This window comes from Ranitomeya variabilis, chromosome 6, assembly GCF_051348905.1.
Source record: "Ranitomeya variabilis isolate aRanVar5 chromosome 6, aRanVar5.hap1, whole genome shotgun sequence".
Taxonomy (NCBI): domain Eukaryota; kingdom Metazoa; phylum Chordata; class Amphibia; order Anura; family Dendrobatidae; genus Ranitomeya; species Ranitomeya variabilis.
This window is the reverse complement of record NC_135237.1, coordinates 278214602-278242355: the sequence shown is the minus strand read 5'-3', so window position 1 is coordinate 278242355 and position 27754 is coordinate 278214602. Positions and strand designations below refer to the sequence as shown.

General features: G+C 45.6%; 1 protein-coding gene across 1 annotated transcript in view; it reads left to right on the top strand.

Annotated features, from left to right (window-relative positions):
* The window catches only part of GABBR2 (gamma-aminobutyric acid type B receptor subunit 2), a 1202616-nt gene that overhangs the window by 1094604 nt on the left and 80258 nt on the right, over window positions 1-27754 (top strand). The window contains exon 16 of the mRNA XM_077269688.1: window positions 23-205. Coding sequence (XP_077125803.1) covers window positions 23-205 — 183 coding nt within the window. The remainder of the gene's footprint in view (window positions 1-22; window positions 206-27754) is intronic.

Here is a 27754-nt window from a genome sequence, read left to right as displayed (position 1 = left end):
ACATATTGTTTTATTTTTATAGTTAATAACCCTAAGAACGAATCCTGATGCAGCAACTCAGAACAGAAGATTTCATTTCACACAAAATCAGAAAAAAGAAGATTCAAAGACATCAACATCAGTCACCAGCGTAAATCAAGCCAGCACATCCCGACTAGAAGGACTACAGTCAGAAAATCATCGATTACGGATGAAAATCACAGAGGTACTTTCAGTTTCCGAATTGCAGAACCTTTAAGATACAGGAGCTTTGTGATCTCTACAAAGGAAAGTGATAAAACAACATGTGGGGTTCAGTTATGGGCTCCACAGAAACTTAGGGATTGTACACTTTATTTTAACAAATATGTTGAGGAGTTGATTTTATAATAAAGAGACAAATGCTGGAGAGGACAAAAAGCCCAAAATAGGGTTTTGTCAGGATTAAACATTAATAAAAGAACATGCACAATAGTGCTCACCTGGTGCTGTGTGCACATAACCACTGAGAGAGTAAGGCCGGCGTCACACTGGAGTTTTAAACGGCTGAGTGCAATGCGATAAAAAATCGCATTGCACTCGGACCAATGTTCAGCTATGGGGCAGCTCCCAGCAGCCGACTTTTTGTCGGCCGTTTTCTTCGGTCCGAGACAATCGCAGCATGCTGCGATTGTCTCGGACCGAGGAAAACTCTCGGCTCACTCGCCCCCATATAAGCCTATGGGTGCGAGTGAGACAACGCACACCACTCTGATATCATTCGAGTGATGTGCGCTATAAGCGGACGCCAGCAATGGAGGAGATGGAGAAATTCATTTTTCTGCCTCCTCCGCAGCTGTGCTCCAATCCTCCCTGTGCGAGAGAATCGGAGCACAGACGCATGACACTCGGCTCCTGCTCTGCTGCGAGCAGGAGCCGAGTGTCATTAGCATATCGCATCCGATGATCTCGCATCGGATGCAATACGCCAGTGTGATGCCGGCCTAAAAGGCTGCTGCAGACCCACGGTGAAAAATGGAAGAAACAAAACTGCAAGTAATGGGTTAATCTGCACCACCGTGGAGAAAGAACAAGGGATACAAATCCAAGTTTAGGCCATTTGATCATCAATGCTTTCCAAGTTTTACAACTTCATCAGATCAAACCACAATATCATCGTTTGTTCTGATGAGGAGTTGATTTTGTGACTCTTAGGCCGGGGTCACACTTGCGAGAGTGATGCCAGAAACTCCCGCATCAATACCCGACACTGCCGCCGGCACTCGGACCGGAGCGTGTGGCTGCATAGAAATACATACAGCTGCACGCTCCGGTCCTGAGTGTCGGCGGCAGTGCCAGGTATTGATGAGAGTTTCTCGCATCACACTCACAAGCGTGACCCTGACCTTAATATAATATCATATAGGTATTACAGGTTCATGGCTGATTTTCTCTGTGGAAAATGCCTCCCGCAAGCAACTTTCCTCACACACAGCTCTTTTAGTCTATGGCAGCTAATAGAGAAATATGTGACTTGTTCTGTTCATTAGCCATTGAAAAATGCTGCACATAAGAAAGCTCAATTGGAGAAGGCTAATTGACAGGTCTGGTCAATGTTCCCTCCATCAGCAACAATTTTTTTTTTTTTTTTTTATTAAAAGGCTTGAATGCTACTGGCCAACCCCTTATTAATTAATGACACACTTAAGCTGCATAAAATTTAAAATATATACTTAAGGCCAGGGTCACATAAACGTACAGCATCCGATGCGATATGCTAATGACACTCAGCTCCAGCTCTGCTACAAGCGTGAGCTGAGTGTCAGTGAAATGTGCTCCAATCCTCTTGCATGAGAGAATGGCAGCACAAGTGCGGAGGAGATGGAGAAACTAATTTCTCCATCTCCTCCTTTGCCAGCGTCCGCAGTAATCGCATCCGAGTGCAATCTGAAGTTTTGCACGCACCCATAGACTTCTATGGGTGCGCGTCATCCGAGATACGCTGCAAATCACAGCATGCACCTATTTTTTTCTCATGTTGACTCGGCATGAGAAAATAAACACACTGCTACATTGTATAATATTGGAGCGAGTGCTATCCGATGAAACATCTACCAAACCATAATAAGACCCAATAATCAAGCTTATCCCAATATTATGGGTTTGCAGGATAAATAGAATAACATTGATTTAATGTTGCTGTCTGCGATTCCTCCTCACATATGTCAGAGTGAATGTACAAAAGTCAAAGATATACCAGGTATCAACATATCACTTTTAAGTACTAAAGTCTATATATCTATATAATGGGTGTTCAGTTTAGTGTAGTGCATCAAACAGTTGGACAACCATAAAGTAACAATTAGCACAATCAGAGACAATCAGGGATGAGCGAACATAATTGGTGATACTCAGATATCACTCGAGTATCTGGGTGCTCGGATGTGCTCGGCACTCGGCGAGCATTAGCCAGTCCTCAAATTTTAAACATGAATACCCGCCCCTCATGTATGTCGCCTGTTACACAGCCAAGTAGTATGCATGGATTGCCTTCAAGTCACTGTAATTCCAAAGCTATCTTGGTAGAGGCATTACAGTGATTGGCTGGCCATGTGACATCGTCAGGGGTTATAAAAGGAGAAGTGCAGCCACGCTCGGCACACTAATGCCATTGCACAGCTCAGGGACAGTTCTTATTGGAGGGAGAAAGTGCATGTCCAGGTCTGTGTGTGCACAGTTCAATGAATCAGAGTCCTCTAGTGTTGATACTGGTGCTGATTCTGAACTATTACATTAACAGCCCTTGTAAGGGCTAAACCTGTGCTGTCTGTATCAGATACATTCTGCATTTAGCCTAGGGAGGGACAGTTGCAGGAGCAGGGAGAGTGGCAGAATACAGTCTCTAGGCAGGGCTTTGGTCTTTTCAGTCTGTTGCTAAATTTATATCTGCTGCATGTGACCACATTTTGTTTTTTTGGGAGGGAATAAATTGACTATATTGTCATCCATGCAGTATTACGTGCTCTTTGGTACATTTCAGTGGTATATAACACTCAAAAAAGCACTGAATTTTTTTCTCGATTCAGTCACTTATCCATAGAGTATTCGATGATTTGTGGTACACTTCTGTGGTATATAGTACTCTGAAATAGCATATCATTTTTTTTCTGGATTCAATTACTCATCCATAGAGTTTTACATGCTTTGTGGTACATTTTGTTGGTATATAACTCTCAAAAAAATGGTTGAAAATTTGTTCTGGATTCAATTACTCATCCATAGAGTATTATGTGATTTGTGGTACATAACAGTGGTATTAAACTCCAAAAAAAAACACTGACTGCTGTAGGAGACCAATTTTTTTTTAAATTAAAAACAAACTTAATTTCAAGAGAACTAGCAATTAGAAAATGCGTAAGGTGTGCAGTAAGGGACCGAGAAGTATAAGTGCCGATGATGGTGCATGCATATGCTGAGGACGGGGGGCAGGTGCGACTATGCCTGTTTCTGGAACACAAGAAATAAGCCCATCTATGACACATAGGTTCTTGTTCTGAGTTTCAGGGAGGCACGGTACATCACTTCTGAAGCCACAGCAGTGGAAACAGGTGGTTGGTTGGATAGCAGATAATGCTTCCAGCATGCTTAGCAGCACCACACAGTCTTCCACACAGTCCATTATCACCAGCCAATAGTCTGTATCACTTAATCCTCACCCAGATCCTCCTTCCTCCCACCATGTTAAGACTGGTGATTCCACGCTAGGAGACTTGGAGGAGCTCCTCACTGAAGACACGATAATTTAAATCAGTGTAACTATAGTGATGTAAACAGACTTACCACGCTTATGCTAGATAGATGGGACCAAGAGTGAATGAATTGCAGTCTGTGCCTGTGCAATTCTATTAACACTGATAGATGTGAGAGACGCATGTACCTTTCCATGGGATATCAGAGGGCTTTGCGATTGTACAAATGTTTCCAGGATCCTCAACGTGTTCAGGGAGAAATCCTCTCCCATAACAGCACATGTGCGACTAAATAACTGGAGCTCTAGTGCCGAGAATGTCTCTGACATGCACATTGGGTCATTGTGCGACAACTCGGTATCATACCAATGTCATTCAATCTGATGCTGGTCTACCCCCTCAAACACGAATGTGCTAAGGTCAATTGTGAATGACTCATTATTTGTATGTAGAAAGCGGAATTTTCATATGAGAAGATCAAGTAAGCTGCAGGATATGCATGTATGGACTGACCATGGATCTGATGAACTGAAATCCGGTGAAGAATCGCGTTGAGATATAAAAGAGATGAATGTGTGAACAGAAGAGTATCATGGAACATGTCTTTCTTATATTATGAGTTTATTCAACCTAACATTGATTTGTCAGATCTATTTGTTCTATCATATACACTGCTCAAAAAAAATACAGGGAACACTAAAATCACACATCCTAGATACCACTGAATGAAATATTCCAGTTGTAAATCTTTATTAATTACATAGTGGAATGTGTTGAGAACAATAAAACCTAAAAATGATCAATGTAAATCACAACTAATATCCCACGAAGGACTGGAGTTGGAATGATGCTCAAAATCAAAGTGGTAAATGAAGTTACAGGTTGATCCAACTTCAGTGGAAATGCCTCAAGACAAGAAAATTATGCTCAGTAGTGTGTGTGGCCTCCACGTGCCTGTATAATCTCCCTACAATGCCTGGGCATTCTCCTGATGAGGCGGCAGATGGTCTCCTGAGGGATCTCCTCCCAGACCTGGACTAAAGCACCAGCCAACTCCTGAACAGTCGGTGATGCAACGTGATGTTGGTGGATGGTGCGAGACATGATGTCCCAGATGTGTTCAATCGGATTCAGGTCTGGGGAACGGGCAGGCCAGTCCATAGCTTCAATGCCTTCATCTTGCAGGAACTGCTGACACACTCCAGCCACATGAGGTCTGGCATTACCCTGCATTAGGAGGAACTCAGGGCCAACCACCCCAGCATATGATCTCACAAGGGGTCTGAGGATCTCATCTCGGTACCTAATGGCAGTCAGGCTACCTCTGGTGAGCACATGGAGGGCTGTGTGGCCCTCCAAATAAATGCCACCCCACACCATTACTGACCCACTGCCAAACCGGTCATGCCGAAGGACGTTGCAGGCAGCAGATCACTCTCCACGGTGTCTCCAGACTCTGTCACGTCTGTCACATGTGCTCAGTGTGAAGCTGCTTTCAACTGTGAAGAGCTCAGGGTGCCAGTGGTGAATTTGCCAATCCTGGTGTTCTGTGGCAAATGCCAAGCATCCTGCACGGTGTTGGGCTGTGAGCACAACCCCCATCTGTGGACGTTGGGCACTCAGACCATCCTCATGGAGTCGGCTTCTAACCATTTGTGCAGACACATGCATATTTGTGGCCTGCTGGAGGTCATTTTGCAAGGCTCTGGCAGTACTCCTCCTGTTCCTCCTTGCACAAAGGCTGAGTTAGTGATCCTGCTGCTGGGTTGTTGCCCTCCTACGGCCCCCTCCTTGTCTCCTAGTGTACTGGCCTGTCTCCTGGTAGCACCTCCAGCCTCTGGACACTACGCTGACAGACACAGCAAACCTTCTTGCCCCAGCTCGCATTGATGTGCCATCCTGGATGAGTTGCACTACCTGAGCCACTTGTTTGGGTTGTAGAGTCCGTCTCATGCTACCACGAGTGTGAAAGCACAACCAACATTCAAAAATGACCAAAAAAAAGCATCAGCCAGAAAGCATTGGTACTGAGATGTGGTCTGTGGTCCCCACCTGCGGAACCACTCCTTTATTGAGTGTGTGTTGATAATTGCCAATGACTTCGAAGTGTTGCTTCCTAAGTGAACAGTTTGATTTCACAGAAGTTTGATTTACTTGGAGTTATATTCTGTTGTTTAAGTGTTCCCTTTATTTTTTTGAGCACTGTATTTAAGAGTTGCTAGATTGTCTCTGATTGTGCTAATTGATTATATTTGGTTGTCCAGCTATTTGATGCACTACATTAGCTGATATAGTAGCTAAGCCCGACATCCATTATATAGATATATGGACTTTAGTACATAAAGCTGATATGTTGATATCTAGTGTATCTAGTGCCTTTTGAGCATTCACTCTGACATATGGTAGGAGGAATCACAGGCAGCAATATTAAATCAATTTTATTCTATTTATCTTGCAATCCCATAATATTTGGCTAAGCTGGATTATTGGGTCTAATTAAGAATTGGTATACAAACCGATACCCTCCTATAAATTCTGATGTGTGCCTGACCCTTATGTGTGTATTCATATCTAGGAGCATATAGGGACACATAGGGACACATGACGTACAAGTGGAGGCGCCACTGGCGTATTTATATACAGTGCGAACCCCCACAGTCAGGAAGGGGGAGTTTAAGGTACATCTAGTATAGGTCATTCTTATTAGGTACTTTATAGGTCTACAAAACTGGGACATCAATCAGGGGATATAAAGTCTTTTTAAATTGGTAGTTATGTAGTGGTCTTTTATTGGTTCTAGGTATGCAGTATAAGATCAAGTGCTTGCATCTTTAGTGAAGCAACAAGTACCTATTGACCCTGAACCCATTTATGTCACAGGGATATACAGTGATAAGCTATAAAGTATGTAGTTCACAATAAATGTTACTCTCTTAGAGATACTTGTTTATAACTAACAAGTTATCTGATCTTTTTTAGTCTTCTAATTGATTTTTAGTTAAGATGCTCAGAAGAAAAGCTTTGCATGCTGGCATTAGAAATCATCAAATCTTTTGAAATTCGAATTTGCTAAATTCAACAGATTTTCCCCAAATTGATTTCCAGAATGTTGCAATACTGAAAAGACTCCAATTGACCTAAAAAGACGTGCAGCACTCTGAGATCTAATAGGACTGTATTTAATCCCTTTAACCCTTCACAAGAACCCATCTTTCCCAGGACATGATGGCTAATTTAATTAGCAATTATGTGCCTTTAACAGCCTCTGCTCTACTCAAGAAGAAGTTATTATACGGATATGTGAATGGAAAAATAAAAAGCTATGGCTCTTGGAAAATGAGAGGAAAAAAAGGTGAAGAAAACAGCAAATCGCCTGGGTGTGAGGAGGTTAAAGCTCCCAGTTAAACGAAAATTTTCTTTTGTATAATGAAAAAACAATTATTTCCCTTTCATAAAAAGTATTGGTAAAACTCTATATATATGGCCGGGGTCACACTAGCGTATGGTATCCGATGCGAGAGCATTGGATGCGATATGCTAATGACCCTCGGCTCCTGCTCTGCTGCGAATGGGAGCCGAGTGTCATGCGTCTATGCTCCGAGCCTCTCGCACAGAGAGAATAGGAGCACAGCTGCGAAGGAGGCAGAGAAACTAATTTCTTGATCTCCTCCACTGCCGGGGTCAGCGTATATCGCACATCACTCGGATGATATCTGAGTGATGTGCATTCTCTCACTCGCACCCATAGACTTCTATGGGTGCGAGTATGCCGAGCATCGGCCAAGTGTCGGTGACAATTGTAGAACGCTGTTATTTCACTCTCACGTATAATATGGCAGAGAAAAAAACTGTGATGGAGCTGCCCCATAGATTAACAGCGGTCCGAGTGCTATGCGATGTTTTACTTCATAGCACTCGTCCGTATTCCTCCTCACTAGTCTGACTCCGGCCTAAGCCTGTGACAAGCAGGCACACTAAACAGGCTACATTAAATCACTGACCAATTACAATGATTCTGCTATTACTGCTGCTAACACGTCTCCTACCTCTTTCACTTCCCTAAATTGAATTTCTGTATTATTCACAGAATACTACTCTCATCTTCTTCAGTGCTACACTTGTACAACATATTACTTATCTGATGTACTTATGCAATGCTTTTGGACTTTGTCTTACTACCTCTGTTCTGTCCTCACTACACATTACGCTGAGGTGTGTTCGTAGTCTGAGGTCATGGATTTAGCACTGTGTTGTGGTTCCAAATGATGAGCATTTTACACTGATCTTGCAGTCCTTGGCAAGATGAGTTGTAGATGAACAGCACTGGTAGCAGATACCATTTTCTTTCAGAAATCTCTTCCAATCTTGCATGGGTTTCCCTCTGAAGGCTCTGCATTTCAGGAGAGGATGAGGCTTCTGATGAGGGCAATTTGTGGACTATAGGGCTAACACCATTGACTGTGTCAAGGAATGCGTGTCCCTGCAAATTTTCTTCACATTTAGCTACCTGAACTTGCATTAGCAGGTCACTTAGCTTTCCGAGTTTCTGAAAGCCTTTGTTAGATGTTTTAAGAAAATTGTCAATTCTTTTGAATAAGGTTCTTTCTATGGCCTCTGCAGAGCCATGACACTCATCCAGGCTATCCCAGATCAATTTGAGGCCAGTCTCAGGTTGGTTTATATTAATGTCTTTGATCCTTGCTGCGTGTCTGCCTGACTCTTCACCCAGAAATTTGAGTAATAGGTCTATTTCTTCTCTGTGTACAACCCCAAGTCTCTAGTAACATTTTGGAAATAAATTCTCCAATCTCTGTAGCTTTCAGCCCGTTCATTGAATTTTAAGTGCACTTTGTTAACTAGTTCATGCCGTGTAAAGAACTTAGTAAAGTCCAATGTGAACTGGTGATCAGCAGGGTATGATCAGAGGCGCCGCTATCATGGGGCAAGTTGAGCCATTTGCTTCAGGCGGCAGTCGTCACTGAAAGACAGGGGGCGGCAGAGCGGCGGTCAGAACACCTGGTGCCGACTCTCCATTATCCCTGACACTTGCAGTCACTAGCGCGCCCCTGCTCACAACCCCACCAGCCGGTCATCCCTGCTCCTTGGTTGCTCTGTGCAAACAGGACCTGTGATGAGGACACAGGAGGGGAGGAGTCAGAAGTCACATGATCGGGACCTCCATGGATTGCAGGACTCTGCTGTGCTGGTTGCCATGGTAAGTGTGTGTGCGAGGTATATGTAGCGGAGCCGTGTGTGTATGAGGTGTACGGAGCATAGCCGAGTGTGTATGAGGTGTATGGAGCAGAGCCGTGTGTGTATGAGGTGTACGGAGCAGAGCCGTGTGTGCATGAGGTGTACGGAGCAGAGCCGGGTGTGTATGAGGTGTATGGAGCAGAGCTGTGTGTGTATGAGGTGTACGGAGCAGAGCCGGGTGTGTATGAGGTGTATTAAAGCACAACCAGAGCACATGTTAAAACGAACAAGGGACTAATTAACACTAAATAGTGAAAAAAGGCCCAGGGCCTACACAGGAGGCCACCCACTCCATGCAAATAATAAAAATAAGGAGAACTAAGGAGTATAAAGGGTATCAAAATTTATTTAAATATACAAAAAAGTGAATGCACATAAACTCTATAAATATAAAGCATATTCAAATACATAGAAAAATGCAAAAGAACGGAGGATGGAAACAAAGTCCACCCCGGCAGACGGCGCCCAATAAGTAATTTAGTGAGCAAGTCACTAGCAGATTGTATTACATACAACCGCGGGGAACACTCAGATACATGTAATATGATAGAGCGACATAAAGTCGCTAGTAATAAACCATACAGAGTGTGCTTACCGCGATTTAGAGTGGGCGAACCAGGAAACCGGGCTGGAACCGGGATAAAAGAAGCCCCCGACGCGCGTTTCGCTTGAAAAGTAACCTGCTTTATCAAGGGGATGAGTGTAAAGGCCGAGAAGGACCTTAATATGGGCCGAACTCGGAGCACGTGACGTCTCACATGCTGCGAGGCGGCCAATGAGAGGCGGCGATGCCGGCGCATGCACAGATCAAACCGCAGGTCCTAGAACCAAGAACGGCGTCCAGCATCACAGCACTTGGGCGGGGGGGAGGCCCCGGTCACGTGTGGGAGGCCAGGCAGACGCCGTCCTGGAGCAAGAACCGGCAAGCCGGACCGGCGCACGCGCACTGCCACCAATGTAAAAGAAATGATGTCAATAGATAAAAAGAGGAAAAGGTACCCGGGAGGACAAAAAATATATATGGCCACTAATACATAAAACAGGCTATACATAAGATAACGACTTGGCACCCCACATAAATAGACAATAGATAATAGCATAATGTCAAAAATCCAATATAGTCATGAATGACAAGTACAGAATGTCGATATGATGTCATAGGGTGTCTTCAGTATTTCCTCAAGAGCATTAGTGCCAGGTCCTCCACAGAAGAAGATGAATGAAACAATGTAAAATGTAGATCTCGGCACCATAACTATATGAGAACTAAAGAACAAAATAAAGAAAAAATAAGGAAAAATACCAAATTAATAACACAAATAGAGACACAAACAAATTAAAAACAGATAAAATACGGCCCAGCAGGGGAACCCTGTTCCAATAGGATGGGGGTGAGGACGGGACAAAAAATCAAAGCGTAAGGGAGAGAGGGAACAGGAAAAACTCCAAACAGGAGTTGACCCTGACCTAAACAAAATATGAAATAAAATAGTGAACTAATAAGCGTACATCTAAGAGACTAAAGAAAGGAGGCAAAGCTTAGCGATTCATTTAGACCGCTAGGTGCGACTGTATTCAATCTAACAATCCAGGCCGCTTTACGCTGTGCCAATATCTTCTTATAGTTTCCCCCACGGGTGCCCAAATGGACGCAGTCGATGCCCCTGACCCGAAGCAACCCCGCGTCACACCCATGGCACATCTTAAAGTGACGCGGTATCGTCTTCAGGAGAGAGGCATCGACCACGCCCCTAGCTGCTTCGATGTCACGTACGTGCTCCCTAGTACGTATGCGGAGTTCCCTCGACGTTAGGCCCACATAAATCAAGGGGCAACTGCACGTTGCGTAATATACCACATTCTTCGTGCTACACGATATATGATGTCTGATGGAATATGTCCTAGTGCCGTCAGATGATACAAAGGTAGTCGTCCTGACAATATTGGCACAAGCCATACAGTGACCGCACTGGAAGCAGCCAAGGGTAGGGCCCCTGGAGCCAAATGGATTGGTAGCAGGGGGAACGTAGTGACTCCGCACAAGCATGTTGTTAAGATTCGGGGACCTCCTTGCTGTCATCGAGGGAAAGTCGCCCAAGGCGGGGCCCAGGGATGGTTCAGTTCCTAAAATGGGCCAATGCCGGGTCAGGATCTCCCTCATATTGTGCCATTCATGACTGAATGTCGTTATAAATCTTATTTTGGTGTCCCCTGGTCCGGCATTGGTTTTACGGCCTATGTTATAAAGAAGGTCCCTATGTGGTGTCCTCCTGGCTCTGTCATAGCCACGCCTGATGCATCTGCGGCTGTAGCCGCGTGCCTCAAATCGAGCTTTAAGAGCCACAGCCTGGGCCTGAAACTTGTCCTCTGTGGAACAAATCCGCCTCATCCTTAAGAACTGTCCGACCGGGACCGGATTGTGTGCCGAATCAGCAGCATTAACGGCCGTCGGCTTTCTAAAGACGTCAGTCTGGACGCGACGTGTGTGGTCGATCTCCAGGCTGACGTCAAGGAAGTAGACATGCTTAGCATCGTATTGAAAAGCTAATGTGATGTTGTAAGGATTGTCATTAAGTTGACACATAAAATCCTCGAGCTGCCGCGCCGAGCCCCCCCACAGGAATAGAATGTCATCTATATATCTGAGCCAGCACAGCACATGGTCAGCGGCCTGGGCCCCCCCCCCCCCGTCGCCAAACAGGGATCTCTCCCAGTGACCCAGGAAGAGATTGGCGTACGAAGGGGCACAGGCCGCGCCCATGGCTGTGCCGTGCTTCTGAAGATAATAGAAATCCTTAAAAACAAAGAAGTTATGTGTGAGGACAAAGCGCAGCAGCTGGAGGATGAAATCACATAGAGGGCCGTCCAGGTCGGAGGATCCAAGGAAGAGGCGGACGGCCTCCAGGCCATGTTCATGGTCAATGCAGGTGTACAGTGTCTGCACATCTGCAGTGACAAGGAGGACACCCGGGTCCACAAGGATACCGTCCACCCTAGTGAGAACATCCGTCGTGTCCCTGACATACGACGGGAGGACCTCGACCAATGGTTTGAGGTAAAAATCTATGAATTTACAGATCGGGTCACAAAGACCATCGATGCCGGACACGATCGGACACCCCGGGGGGTTAACGGCATCCTTGTGGACCTTTGGTAAAAGGTAAAAAGTAGGAATCTTAGGGCACTTGACAGATAATCCCTCCCACACCTTTTTGCTAATGATGCCTTCATCTAACGCGAAAGTAAGTATCACTTGTAACTGAGACGTGAAAGAGAGCAATGGGTTATGGGTGAGTTTGGTATATGTGACAGTGTCCTTTAGTTGGCGATACACCTCTTTTTCATACATATCACATGGCCAGATCACGATGTTTCCCCCCTTGTCAGCTGGTTTATAGACCACGTCGGTATAAGATTGTAACTCTTTAATGGCAGAGCGCTGACTATGTGTCAAATTGTCGAAACGACGCTTAGATGAAAGCTTTTTTAGGTCAGTGCTTACCACCTTGGTAAACAAATCAACCGCTGGACATAGTGACAAGGGGGGAAACCTCGTTGATCTGGGCATGATGGCAGGTGGAAACCTACCCTGAGGTGTCGAAGACTGCTCATCCAACAACTCCTCCAAAATCCGCAGTGTTTCTCTTTCTGTCTCAGTCAAGGGATCATTCGGGTCTTGGCTCCTGTGGTGTAATTTCCGCAGGATCAATTTCCTTGAAAAAAGATGAAGGTCTTTCAATGCTGTAAAAAAATCAAAGGGGTGGGTGGGAGAAAAAGTCAGGCCCCTACTTAACACCGCAATTTGTGCAGTAGTAAATGATCTCCCCGATAAATTCAGTACCTGGAGACCCCCCTGGGCACCCGTCCCTTGGCGCCTAGCAGCTGAGTTTTTATTCTTAGCGGTCTGTCTGGTGGTGATTCTATTCCGTGAGGTCATAGATTCAAGTGGGTCTTCTGACACCTGAGTATATTGCACGTCCCGAGAGACGTTAGATGCCACGGATCGCGATCTAGATCTCGAGCTCGACACATCTCTATAACGGGGACGGGAGCGGTCACCCTGGCCACGCCATTTGTAGACGTTCCCGGTCTGCTTGTCCCGTACATCACGTCTAAATTTTCTCGCTTTATTGGTCTGTATCTCAGTTGCCCACTTCTGTAGGTCAACATCAATGGTGTCATTCAATTTCTTGAGTGCCTCTGCCGACATCTCCCTTTTGAGTATTAGTTGAGTAGACTCAATCTCACTTTCAATGCTATTCAATGTACGTGAGTCCATATCTTTAAGGAGCATAATATAGCCCAGGGAACATGTGCTGGATAACTCCTCCCATTTATCTTTAAAATCCCCCTCAGGGATAGGGAAGGACGGAAACACGTGTATCCTTAAGCCACGGGGAATTAGTTTCCCTTCTAAGTACTTTTCAAAGTAAGCATGGTTCCACCATATTCTCGTCCTTTTACGGAGGAGCTCCTTAAACCGGGCTATAGTCTCCTGTAAATCGCACCCCAGTCCGTCCAAGCCCCCATCTAAACCATCCTTAAATGCATCGTTTATTTGCGCCCGCCATGTGGAATCACGGGCTCTAAAGTCCATTGTAGATCTGAAAAAGACTGTGATAAACACAGATACGATTACTAAAGCACAACCAGAGCACATGTTAAAACGAACAAGGGACTAATTAACACTAAATAGTGAAAAAAGGCCCAGGGCCTACATAGGAGGCCACCCACTCCATGCAAATAATAAAAATAAGGAGAACTAAGGAGTAGGGTTGAGCGAAACGGGTCGATCATTTTCAAAAGTCGCCGACTTTTGGCTAAGTCGGCGTCTCATGAAACCCGATCCGACCCCTGTGCTTGTCGGCCATGCGGTACGCGACTTTCGCGCCAAAGTCGCGTTTCAATGACGCGAAAAGCGCCATTTCTCAGCCAATGAAGGTGAACGCAGAGTGTGGGCAGCGTGATGACATAGATCCTGGTCCCCACCATCTTAGAGAAGGGCATTGCAGTGATTGGCTTGCTGTCTGCGGCGTCACAGGGGCTATAAAGGGGCGTTCCCGCCGACCGCCATCTTACTGCTGCTGATCTGAGCTTAGGGACAGGTTGCTGCCGCTTCGTCAGAAGCAGGGATAGCGTTAGGCAGGGTCCACTAACCACCAAACCGCTTGTGCTGCAGCGATTTCCACTGTCCAACACCACCTTCGGTGTGCAGGGACTGTGGAAGCTATTTTTTTTTTTTTTTCCCCTCAGCGCTGTAGCTCATTGGGCTGCCCTAGAAGGCTCCGTGATAGCTGTATTGCTGTGTGTACGCCACTGTGGAAACCAACTGCTTTTTTCAAAGCACATATCCTCTTGTTCCTTCCTTTCTGCACAGCTATCTTTTTTGTTTGTCCACACTTTTTATTTAATTTGTGCATCAGTCCACTCCTATTGCTGCCTGCCATACCTGGCTTAGATTACTGCAGGGAGATAGTAATTGTAGGACAGTCCCTGTTTTTTTTGTTTTTTTTTTTGTGGGAGATTAAGATTGGCATTTCTGCTACAGTACCATCCCTGTGTGTGCCATCTCTCACTGAGTGGGCCATAGAAAGCCTATTTATTTTTTCCGTGATTTGTGTTCTAAATTCTACCTCAACACAAAAACACTACATCAATCAGTGGGAGAAAAATATTGGCCTCAGTCAGGGCTTGTGTGCCACTGCTGTGTGTGCTATCTCTCATTCAGTGGGCTATAGAAAGCCTATTTATTTATTTTTTTTTTTTCTTATTATTTGGTTTCTAAAGTCTCCCTGAAAAAAAAAATAAATAAAAAAACAGTGGGAGAGTAATATTGCCCTTTCAGCTTGTGTGCCAGTCTTGACTCCTGGGTGTGCCACCTCTCTCTCTCATTCAGTGGGCCATAGAAAGCCTTTTTTTTTTTTTTTTTTTTAAATATTATTGGGTTTCTAAAGTCTCCCTTAAAAAACAAAAAATACATAAAAAAACAGTGGGAGAGTAATATTGCCCTTTCAGCTTGTGTGCCAGTCTTGACTCCTGGGTGTGCCACCTCTCTCTCTCATTCAGTGGGCCATAGAAAGCCTATTTATTTTTTTTTTTAAATATTATTGGGTTTCTAAAGTCTCCCTTAAAAAACAAAAAATACATAAAAAAACAGTGGGAGAGTAATATTGCCCTTTCAGCTTGTGTGCCAGTCTTGACTCCTGGGTGTGCCACCTCTCTCTCTCATTCAGTGGGCCATAGAAAGGCTATTTTTTTTTTGGTTTTTTTAATATTATTTGGTTTCTAAAGTCTCCCTGAAAAAAAAAAAAAAAACATACAAAAAACAGTGGGAGAGTAATATTGCCCTTTCAGCTTGTGTGCCAGTCTTGACTCCTGGGTGTGCCACCTCTCTCCCTTTCATTCAGTGGGCCATAGAAAGCCTATTTATTTTTTTAAAAAATATTATTGGGTTTCTAAAGTCTCCCTTAAAAAACAAAAAATACATAAAAAAACAGTGGGAGAGTAATATTGCCCTTTCAGCTTGTGTGCCAGTCTTGACTCCTGGGTGTGCCACCTCTCTCTCTCATTCAGTGGGCCATAGAAAGGCTATTTTTTTTTTGGTTTTTTTAATATTATTTGGTTTCTAAAGTCTCCCTGAAAAAAAAAAAAAAAACATACAAAAAACAGTGGGAGAGTAATATTGCCCTTTCAGCTTGTGTGCCAGTCTTGACTCCTGGGTGTGCCACCTCTCTCCCTTTCATTCAGTGGGCCATAGAAAGCCTATTTATTTTTTTTTTTAAATATTATTGGGTTTCTAAAGTCTCCCTTAAAAAACAAAAAATACATAAAAAAACAGTGGGAAAGTAATATTGCCCTTTCAGCTTGTGTGCCAGTCTTGACTCCTGGGTGTGCCACCTCTCTCTCTCATTCAGTGGGCCATAGAAAGGCTATTTTTTTTTGTTTTTTTTAATATTATTTGGTTTCTAAAGTCTCCCTGAAAAAAAAAAAAAAAACATACAAAAAACAGTGGGAGAGTAATATTGCCCTTTCAGCTTGTGCGCCAGTCTTGACTCCTGGGTGTGCCACCTCTCTCTCTCTAATTGTGGGCCATAGAAAGCCTTTTTTTTTTTTTTTTTTTAATATTATTTGGTTTCTAAAGTCTCCCTGAGAAAAAAAAATAAATAAATTAGGTGGGAGATTAATATTGACATTAGTGCTTGAGTGACAGTCCTGCGTGTGTGTCATCTCTGTGATTTTGTGCCACAGAAAACAGAGTGTGTAACATTGTGCCTGATTTTCCTTGTGGTCTCACCAACCTGTTAAGGGATATTGAAATCATACTGAAGTTATAGCTCACCGTGTAAGTTGTTTGACAGCAACAAATAAAGTTACTTTGGTTAAGATTTTAAAACAATGAGGAAGTCTGGTGCAAGAGGTCGTCGTGGGCGTTCATTGTCAGCTGGTAATGATGGTAGTGGTAGTGGAGCATCAGGTGGTCGTGGGGATAAAAATATTCCACCTAAGTCTGGAGCTGTGGAGCCAGTTTCGTCGTCAGGCTACACAAGGCCTCGAACGCTCTCTTTTCTGGGAGTAGGAAAACCGCTTTTAAAGGCGGAGCAGCAACAGCAAGTTTTGGCTTACATTGCAGACTCAGCCTCTAGCTCTTTTGCCTCCTCTTCCGAAACTGGTAAATGTAAAAGCAGCGCGTCGCTTGTGGATGTTCACGGTCAGGGACAAGTCGCTTCCTTGTCCTCCTCAGCAAAAACTACAACAAGAGAGAAGGATGCAGCAGGCGACACAACGGGTCACTCCATGGAGCTCTTTACACATACCGTCCCTGGCTTAGAAAGTGAAACATTTAACAGGCCATGCCCATTACAAGTATATTCTGACATGGAGTGCACTGATGCACAGCCACAGCCAGAGTACTATGCTGCTCCTTTGACTCAGACCACCACATTGCCCTCTCAGGGTACAGATCCACAATCAGACCCTGATGAGACTATGTTGCCCCGCCACGAACGCTATACCACCGACCGACACAGTGACACAGACGAAGTTGCACACGAGCTCGAAGAGGAGGTAATAGATGACCCAGTTATTGACCCCGATTGGCAGCCATTGGGGGAACAGGGTGCAGGCGGCAGTAGTTCAGAAGCGGAGGTGGAGGAGGGGCCGCAGCAGGCATCAACATCGCAACAGGTTCCATCTGCCGGGCCCGTATCTGGCCCAAAACGCGTGTCAAAGCCAAAACCTGTTGGAGGACAGCGTGGCCATCCGGTTAAAGCTCAGTCTGCAATCCCTGAAAAGGGATCCGAGTCTAGGAAGAGTGCAGTCTGGCATTTTTTTAAACAACATCCAACTGATCAGCGCAAAGTCATCTGTCAAAAATGTTCAACTAGCTTAAGCAGAGGTCAGAATCTGAAAAGTCTAAATACTAGTTGCATGCATAGACACTTAACCACCATGCATTTTCAAGCCTGGACTAACTACCAAACGTCCCTTAAGGTTGTAGCACCCTCGGCCAATGAAGCTAGTCAGCAACGCAACATCCCTTCCGTCACTGTAAGGCCACCATTTTCCGCACCACCGGCAGTATCTGTGCAGGTTTCTTTGCCAGCCAAAAGCAGTCAGGGTCAGGGAACCACCAGTTTTGTAGGAGGAAATATTGCATCTAGGGCACCGGCGGAAACAATACCGTCTCCAACCGTCTCTCAGTCTGCCATGTACACCGGCACACCCGAAAGTTCCACGATCTCCAGCTCTCCAGTCCAGCTCACCCTACATGAGACTCTGGTTAGAAAAAGGAAGTACTTATCCTCGCATCCGCGTACACAGGGTTTTAACGCCCACATAGCTAGACTAATCTCGTTAGAGATGATGCCCTACCGGTTAGTTGAAAGCGAAGCTTTCAAAGCCCTGATGGAGTACGCTGAACCACGATACGAGCTACCCAGTCGACACTTTTTTTCCAGAAAAGCCATCCCAGCCCTGCACCAGCATGTTAAACAGCGCATCGTCCATGCACTCAGGCAATCTGTGAGTACAAAGGTGCACCTGACTACAGATGCATGGACCAGTAGGCATGGCCAGGGACGTTATGTGTCCATCACGGCACACTGGGTGAATGTGGTGGATGCAGGGTCCACAGGCGACATCAATTTAGGGACAGTTGTGCCTAGCCCACGGTCTAGGAAACAGTTGGCTGTAGGCGTTCGCACCCCCTCCTCCTCCTCCTCCTCGTCCTCCTGCAGAAGCTACAGCTCTTCCACAGAACGCAGTCTGCCAACCACTCCATCGGCAGATGACACTGTTGCACACCAGTTGTCCCATTATGGGCCAGCTACTGCCAAGCGTCAGCAGGCTGTATTGGCTATGAAGTGTTTGGGCGACAACAGACACACCGCGGAAGTTCTGTCCGAGTTCTTGCAACAAGAAACGCAGTCGTGGCTGGGCACAGTAGATCTTGAGGCAGGCAAGGTAGTGAGTGATAACGGAAGGAATTTCATGGCTGCCATCTCCCTTTCCCAACTGAAACACATTCCTTGCCTGGCTCACACCTTAAACCTGGTGGTGCAGTGCTTATTGAAAACTTATCCTGGGTTCTCCGACCTGCTCCTCAAAGTGCGTGCACTTTGCTCACATATCCGACGTTCGCCTGTACACGCCAGCCGTATGCAGACCTATCAGCGGTCTTTGAACCTTCCCCAGCATCGCCTAATCATAGACGTTGCAACAAGGTGGAACTCAACACTGCACATGCTTCAGAGACTGTGCGAACAGAGGCGTGCTGTTATTTATTTGTGGGAGGATACACGGGCAGGCAGTAGGATGGCAGACATGGAGTTGTCAGGTGTGCAGTGGTCTAAGATACAAGACATGTGTCAAGTCCTTCAGTGTTTTGAGGAATGCACACGGCTGGTTAGTGCAGACAACGCCGTAATAAGCATGAGCATCCCCCTAATGCGTCTGCTGATGCAAAGTTTGACGCACATAAAGGAGCAGGCGTCTGCACCAGAGGAAGAGGAAAGCCTTGATGACAGTCAGCCATTGTCTGGTCAGGGCAGTGTACAGGACGAGGTAGCGGGCGAAGAGGAGGTGGAGGACGAGGAGGATGATGGGGATGAGTATATTTTTAATGCCGAACCTTTCCCGGGGGCACAGGAAATTGGTTGCGTGTCACGGCCGGGTTCTGGTTTTTTGAGGGACACAAGTGACGTAGATTTGCCTGCAACTGCCCCTCAACCAATCACAACCGGAGATTTGACAACTGGAACTTTGGCCCACATGGCGGATTATGCCTTACGTATCCTAAAAAGGGACACACGCATTACGAAAATGATGAACGATGACGATTACTGGTTGGCCTGCCTCCTTGATCCACGCTATAAAGGCAAATTGCAAAATATAATGCCACATGAGAACTTGGAACTAATATTAGCAACCAAACAATCAACTCTTGTTGACCGTTTGCTTCAGGCATTCCCAGCACACAGCGCACGTGATCGTTCTCACACGAGCTCCAGGGGGCAGCAGACTAGGAGTGTTAGGGGTGCACACATCAGAAGTGGCGTTGGACAGAGGGGTTTTCTGACCAGGTTGTGGAGTGATTTTGCTATGACCGCAGACAGGACAGGTACTGCTGCATCAATTGAAAGTGACAGGAGACAACATTTGTCCAGTATGGTTACTAACTATTTTTCATCCCTTATCGATGTTCTCCCTCAACCGTCATTCCCATTTGATTACTGGGCCTCCAAATTAGACACCTGGCCAGAATTGGCAGAATATGCATTGCAGGAGCTTGCTTGCCCGGCAGCAAGTGTCCTATCAGAAAGAGTATTCAGTGCTGCAGGTTCAATATTAACCGAAAAAAGGACTCGTCTGGCTACCCAAAATGTTGACGATCTAACATTCATTAAAATGAACCACAACTGGATTTCGAAATCTTTTGCCCCACCTTGCCCGGCCGACACCTAGCTTTCCTATGAAAAGCTCTTGCCTGTGAATTACTTTTCTAATGTCTAATTTGCTGCAGCTGATTGTACAGCATACGACATGTTTACACCTCCCTAAATGGCAAAACTCCCCACACGGGGCCGTGGTATCGCGACTTGGCGCAAGCACCCGTGAGACTGCTGTTTGTCTGAAGAGGTGGGTGTGCTCGCTTTTGGTTGACGGCATTGCTACTGGGTCCCTCATAGTACAATGTAGTGTCTCTGGCGGTGGTGGTGCGCACCCAACGTCAGACACACCGTTGTAACATGAGGGGCCCTGGGGCGGTCCCGCCGGCCTCAAGAGAGTTCCCCCCTACCCCAGCTCAAAATGTGCTCTACCACGTGCAAAATTATGTCGCACAGCTCCACCAATCTTTAGTCTATTCGCTGACATCATTCAATGTCTGGCACTGACAATACAAATTTGTAGACATCTATGATGCAACTTAAAGTAGTCTGTGTCTGTGTCCTATATTGGCACCATTAAATAGTTACTGCCAAATTACTATGTCAGAAACTCAGTAGATGAGCCCACCCCTGTACCTAAGTATGCCACCTTTTTTTTTGTTTTGGTTGTTTTGCGAGACATTAACATCTATTTATATTTTGGGAGTACTGGGACAGACACTCCTTGCACTACTCCTCCACTCACCACCAGGCTGCCTGTGTATCCATGTAACCGCTGTAAAGCTGCCATGAGCCTATTGTTTGTTATTTTAGGCCTTTGATAGCCTGTCTGCGGTCCCTACTTTAAATACTCCTCCACTCACCACCAAGCTGCCTGTGTATCCATGTAACCGCTGTAAAGCTGCCATGAGCCTATTGTTTGTTATTTTAGGCCTTTGATAGCCTGTCTGCGGTCCCTACTTTAAATACTCCTCCACTCATCACCAGCTGCCTGTCCGTGTATCCATGTAACCGCTGTAAAGCTGCCATGAGCCTATTGTTTGTTATTTTAGGCCTTTGATAGCCTGTCTGCGGTCCCTACTTTAAATACTCCTCCACTGACCACCAAGCTGCCTGCCCGTGTATCCATGTAACCGCTGTAAAACTGCCATAAGCCTATTGTTTGTTATTTTAGGCCTTTGCCTGTCTGCGGTCCCTACTTTAAATACTCCTCCACTGACCACCAAGCTGCCTGTGTATCCATGTAACCGCTGTAAAGCTGCCATGAGCCTATTGTTTGTTATTTTAGGCCTTTGATAGCCTGTCTGCGGTCCCTACTTTAAATACTCCTCCACTCATCACCAGCTGCCTGCCCGTGTATCCATGTAACCGCTGTAAAGCTGCCATGAGCCTATTGTTTGTTATTTTAGGCCTTTGATAGCCTGTCTGCGGTCCCTACTTTAAATACTCCTCCACTGACCACCAAGCTGCCTGCCCGTGTATCCATGTAACCGCTGTAAAACTGCCATAAGCCTATTGTTTGTTATTTTAGGCCTTTGATAGCCTGTCTGCGGTCCCTACTTTAAATACTCCTCCACTGACCACCAAGCTGCCTGTGTATCCATGTAACCGCTGTAAAGCTGCCATGAGCCTATTGTTTGTTATTTTAGGCCTTTGATAGCCTGTCTGCGGTCCCTACTTTAAATACTCCTCCACTCATCACCAGCTGCCTGTGTATCCATGTAACCGCTGTAAAGCTGCCATGAGCCTATTGTTTGTTATTTTAGGCCTTTGATAGCCTGTCTGCGGTCCCTACTTTAAATACTCCTCCACTGACCACCAAGCTGCCTGCCCGTGTATCCATGTAACCGCTGTAAAACTGCCATGAGCCTATTGTTTGTTATTTTAGGCCTTTGATAGCCTGTCTGCGGTCCCTACTTTAAATACTCCTCCACTGACCACCAAGCTGCCTGTGTATCCATGTAACCGCTGTAAAGCTGCCATGAGCCTATTGTTTGTTATTTTAGGCCTTTGATAGCCTGTCTGCGGTCCCTACTTTAAATACTCCTCCACTCATCACCAGCTGCCTGCCCGTGTATCCATGTAACCGCTGTAAAGCTGCCATGAGCCTATTGTTTGTTATTTTAGGCCTTTGATAGCCTGTCTGCGGTCCCTACTTTAAATACTCCTCCACTGACCACCAAGCTGCCTGCCCGTGTATCCATGTAACCGCTGTAAAACTGCCATAAGCCTATTGTTTGTTATTTTAGGCCTTTGATAGCCTGTCTGCGGTCCCTACTTTAAATACTCCTCCACTGACCACCAAGCTGCCTGTGTATCCATGTAACCGCTGTAAAGCTGCCATGAGCCTATTGTTTGTTATTTTAGGCCTTTGATAGCCTGTCTGCGGTCCCTACTTTAAATACTCCTCCACTCATCACCAGCTGCCTGCCCGTGTATCCATGTAACCGCTGTAAAGCTGCCATGAGCCTATTGTTTGTTATTTTAGGCCTTTGATAGCCTGTCTGCGGTCCCTACTTTAAATACTCCTCCACTCATCACCAGCTGCCTGCCTGTGTATCCATGTAACCGCTGTAAAGCTGCCATGAGCCTATTGTTTGTTATTTTAGGCCTTTGATAGCCTGTCTGCGGTCCCTACTTTAAATACTCCTCCACTGACCACCAAGCTGCCTGCCCGTGTATCCATGTAACCGCTGTAAAACTGCCATGAGCCTATTGTTTGTTATTTTAGGCCTTTGATAGCCTGTCTGCGGTCCCTACTTTAAATACTCCTCCACTGACCACCAAGCTGCCTGTGTATCCATGTAACCGCTGTAAAGCTGCCATGAGCCTATTGTTTGTTATTTTAGGCCTTTGATAGCCTGTCTGCGGTCCCTACTTTAAATACTCCTCCACTCATCACCAGCTGCCTGCCCGTGTATCCATGTAACCGCTGTAAAACTGCCATGAGCCTATTGTTTGTTATTTTAGGCCTTTGATAGCCTGTCTGCGGTCCCTACTTTAAATACTCCTCCACTCATCACCAGCTGCCTGCCCGTGTATCCATGTAACCGCTGTAAAGCTGCCATGAGCCTATTGTTTGTTATTTTAGGCCTTTGATAGCCTGTCTGCGGTCCCTACTTTAAATACTCCTCCACTGACCACCAAGCTGCCTGCCCGTGTATCCATGTAACCGCTGTAAAACTGCCATAAGCCTATTGTTTGTTATTTTAGGCCTTTGATAGCCTGTCTGCGGTCCCTACTTTAAATACTCCTCCACTCACCACCAAGCTGCCTGTGTATCCATGTAACCGCTGTAAAGCTGCCATGAGCCTATTGTTTGTTATTTTAGGCCTTTGATAGCCTGTCTGCGGTCCCTACTTTAAATACTCCTCCACTCACCACCAAGCTGCCTGTGTATCCATGTAACCGATGTAAAACTGCAGTATTTTGCTTATAAAAAAGAAAATACTGGAGAGATATCAAATGCAGACATTTTAACTTTAAAAACAAAAACACATACAACAAAAAACTGGTACAGTACAAAAATTGGCCACCAGCTACAAAAACTTTCTCCTGCAAGTCGTTAACTGAAAGGTTTTTTTCCATTGAAAACACAGATATGGCATCCACCGAGTGTTGTCCTGTCGCGTCTTCTTTATATTATTGCCAAGAAGCTGCAACTGAATAAAGCTGAGCTTCTACCTTCTGCCTCTTATTAACTGCTTTTTTTAAAAAAAATTGTCCACCAGCTACAAAAACTTGCTCCTGCAAGTAGTTAACTGAAAGGTTTTTTTCCATTGAAAACACAGATATGGCATCCACCGAGTGTTGTCCTGTCGCGTCTTCTTTATATTATTGCCAAGAAGCTGCAACTGAATAAAGCTGAGCTTCTACCTTCTGCCTCTTATTAACTGCTTTTTTTTTATAAAATTGGCTGTTCCGGCCTACTAAAGGTGTCTGTCTGCCCCTGCCTGGTGTTGTCCTCAACTGAATAAAGCTGAGCTTCAACCTTCTGTTCCAAATTACCATTTTTAAAAATGCAATTGGCTGTTCCGGCCTACTAAAGGTGAATGTCTGCCCCTGCCTGGTGTTGTCCTCAACTGAATAAAGCTGAGCTTCTACCTTCTGTTCCAAATTACCATTTTTAAAAATGCAATTGGCTGTTCCGGCCTACTAAAGGTGAATGTCTGCCCCTGCCTGGTGTTGTCCTCAACTGAATAAAGCTGAGCTTCTACCTTCTGTTCCAAATTACCATTTCTAAAAATGCCATTGGCTGTTCCGGCCTACTAAAGGTGAATGTCTGCCCCTGCCTGGTGTTGTCCTCAACTGAATAAAGCTGAGCTTCTACCTTCTGTTCCAAATTACCATTTTTAAAAATGCAATTGGCTGTTCCGGCCTACTAAAGGTGAATGTCTGCCCCTGCCTGGTGTTGTCCTCAACTGAATAAAGCTGAGCTTCTACCTTCTGTTCCAAATTACCATTTCTAAAAATGCAATTGGCTGTTCCGGCCTACTAAAGGTGTCTGTCTACCCCTGCCTGGTGTTGTCCTCAACTGAATAAAGCTGAGCTTCAACCTTCAGTTCCAAATTACCATTTTTAAAAATGCAATTGGCTGTTCCGGCCTACTAAAGGTGTCTGTCTGCCCCTGCCTGGTGTTGTCCTCAACTGAATAAAGCTGAGCTTCAACCTTCAGTTCCAAATTACCATTTTTAAAAATGCAATTGGCTGTTCCGGCCTACTAAAGGTGTCTGTCTGCCCCTGCCTGGTGTTGTCCTCAACTGAATAAAGCTGAGCTTCAACCTTCAGTTCCAAACATACAACCAAAAACTGGTACAATACAAAAAGTGGCCTCCAGCTACAAAAACTTTCTCCTACAAGTAGTTAAATGACAGTTTTTTTTCCAGTGAAAACACAGATATGGCATCCAACGAGTGTTGTCCTGTCTCGTCTTCTTTATATTATTGCCAAGAAGCTGCAACTGAATAAAGCTGTGCTTCAACCTTCAGTTCCAAATTACCCTTCAGTTCCAAATTACCATTTTTAAAAATGCAATTGGCTGTTCCGGCCTACTAAAGGTGTCTGTCTGCCCCTGCCTGGTGTTGTCCTCAACTGAATAAAGCTGTGCTTCAACCTTCAGTTCCAAATTACCATTTTTAAAAATGCAATTGGCTGTTCCGGCCTACTAAAGGTGTCTGTCTGCCCCTGCTTGGTGTTGTCCTCAACTGAATAAAGCTGAGCTTCAACCTTCAGTTCCAAATTACCATTTTTAAAAATGCAATTGGCTGTTCCGGCCTACTAAAGGTGTCTGTCTGCCCCTGCCTGGTGTTGTCCTCAACTGAATAAAGCTGAGCTTCAACCTTCAGTTCCAAATTACCATTTTTAAAAATACAATTGGCTGTTCCGGCCTACTAAAGGGGTCTGCCCCTGCCTGGTGTTGTCCTCAACTGAATAAAGCTGAGCTTCTACCTTCTGCCTCTTACTAACTGCTGTTTTTTAAAAAAATTGGCTGTTCCGGCCTACTAAAGGTGTCTGTCTGCCCCTGCCTGGTGTTGTCCTCAACTGAATAAAGCTGAGCTTCAACCTTCTGGCTTTGGGCCTATAGTATCAGATATTAAACTGCATTTAGCCTACTAGTGTGGTTAGGCCCTTGAAACAGTGTCTGCTGCTCTTGGGTTTGCTACTCCACTGAACAAAGCAATGCCGCCTGTTTAGTCCTGTTACCAATTTTGAACTGCATTTAGCCTACTTTATTCTTTGGCCCTATATCTGTTTCCTCCTCATCCTGCCCATTGCCCAGCCACTGCTAGATGAGTCTGCTGGTACATTGACCTAGACCACTACATTCCCCTTATACTCTACACAGCCAGAATCTGACCCTGCTGAAAGTAAGGTTCCCCTTCCCGCATGTTATACCACCTTACACAGGGACAGAGAGGAAGGTGCAGATGAAAGTGCAGGTTCCTTCATCAGGTGGGGGGGCATACTCGTTGGCGACGTCACTGGCACAGGGCCCCTCAGAGTACGCAAAAGTGTCGCTGCTGGTGGGAGGCGCCCCCGCCATGCAAACACACCGCTGTACTTTGAGGGGCCCTGTGCCAGTGCCAATGCGAACGAGTGGGCCCCCCCTGCTTGCTCAGGATCACAGCACTTGCAACGTTGAAATACTTACCTTTCCCTGCAACACCGCCGTGACGTAGTCCACATTTCCTGGGCCCACGAAAAACTTGAGCCAGCCCTACTCCCCCCACAACTTTTGCCAAATGACCCCCAATTCCCTATGCCCAACTATTATTATAAAGTTAATTAAGATTGACAAGCTTCAGAAACAAGAATGGATGTTTTTGGCATTAAAATGGGCACTGTAGGTGTTTTCCTTGCCTCCACTCACTGCCGACTATGCTTCCCCATTGACTTGCATTGGGTTTCGTGTTTCGGTCGATCCCCGACTTTTAGCGATAATCGGCCGACTGCACTCGACTCGACTCTGGACAAAATCGGGTTTCACAAAACCCGACTCGATCTTAAAAAAATGAAAGTCGCTCAACTCTACTAAGGAGTATAAAGGGTATCAAAATTTATTTAAATATACAAAAAAGTGAATGCACATAAACTCTATAAATATAAAGCATATTCAAATACATAGAAAAATGCAAAAGGACGGAGGATGGAAACAAAGTCCACCCCGGCAGACGGCGCCCAATAAGTAATTTAGTGAACAAGTCACTAACAGATTGTATTACATACAACCGCGGGGAACACTCAGATACATGTAATATGATAGAGCGACATAAAGTCGCTAGTAATAAACCATACAGAGTGTGCTTACCGCGATTTAGAGTGGGCGAACCAGGAAACCGGGCTGGAACCGTGATAAAAGAAGCCCCCGACGCGCGTTTCGCTTGAAAAGTAACCTGCTTTATCAAGGGGATGAGTGTAAAGGCCAAGAAGGACCTTAATATGGGCCGAACACGGAGCACGTGACGTCTCACATGCTGCGAGACGGCCAATGAGAGGCGGCGATGCCGGCGCATGCGCAGATCAAACCGCAGGTCCTAGAACCAAGAACGGCGTCCAGCGTCACAGCACGTGGGCGGGGGGGAGGCCCCGGTCACGTGTGGGAGGCCGGGCAGACGCACGCCGGCAAGCCGGACCGGCGCACGCGCACTGCCACCAATGTAAAAGAAATGATGTCAATAGATAAAAAGAGGAAAAGGTACCCGGGAGGACAAAAAATATATATGGCCACTAATACATAAAACAGGCGATACATAAGATAACGACTTGGCACCCCACATAAATAGACAATAGATAATAGCATAATGTCAAATCATAAATCCAATATAGTCTTGAATGACAAGTACAGAATGTCGATATGATGTCATAGGGTGTCTTCAGTATTTCCTCAAGAGCATTAGTGCCAGGTCCTCCACAGAAGAAGATGAATGAAACAATGTAAAATGTAGATCTCGGCACCAGAACTATATGAGAACTAAAGAACAAAATAAAGAAAGGTGAGGTGTATGTAGCGGAGCCGTGTGTGTATGAGGTGTACGGAGCAGAGCCGGGTGTGTATGAGGTGTATGGAGCAGAGCTGCATGTGTATGATGTGTGGAGCGGAGCCAGGTGTGTATGAGGTGTACGGAGCAGAGCCGGGTGTGTATGAAGTGTACGGAGCTGAGCTGCATGTGTATGAGGTGTACGGAGTGGAGCCAGGTGTGTATGAGGTGTTTGGAGCAGAGCCGTGTGTGTATGAGGTGTACAGAGCAGAGCCGTGTGTGTATGAGGTGTATGGAGGTGAGCTGCATGTGTATGAGGTGTACGGAGCTGAGCCGGGTGTGTATGAGGTGTATGGAGTGGAACCAGGTGTGTATGAGGTGTACGGAGCAGAGCCGGGTGTGTATGAAATGCACGGAGCAGAGCCGTGTG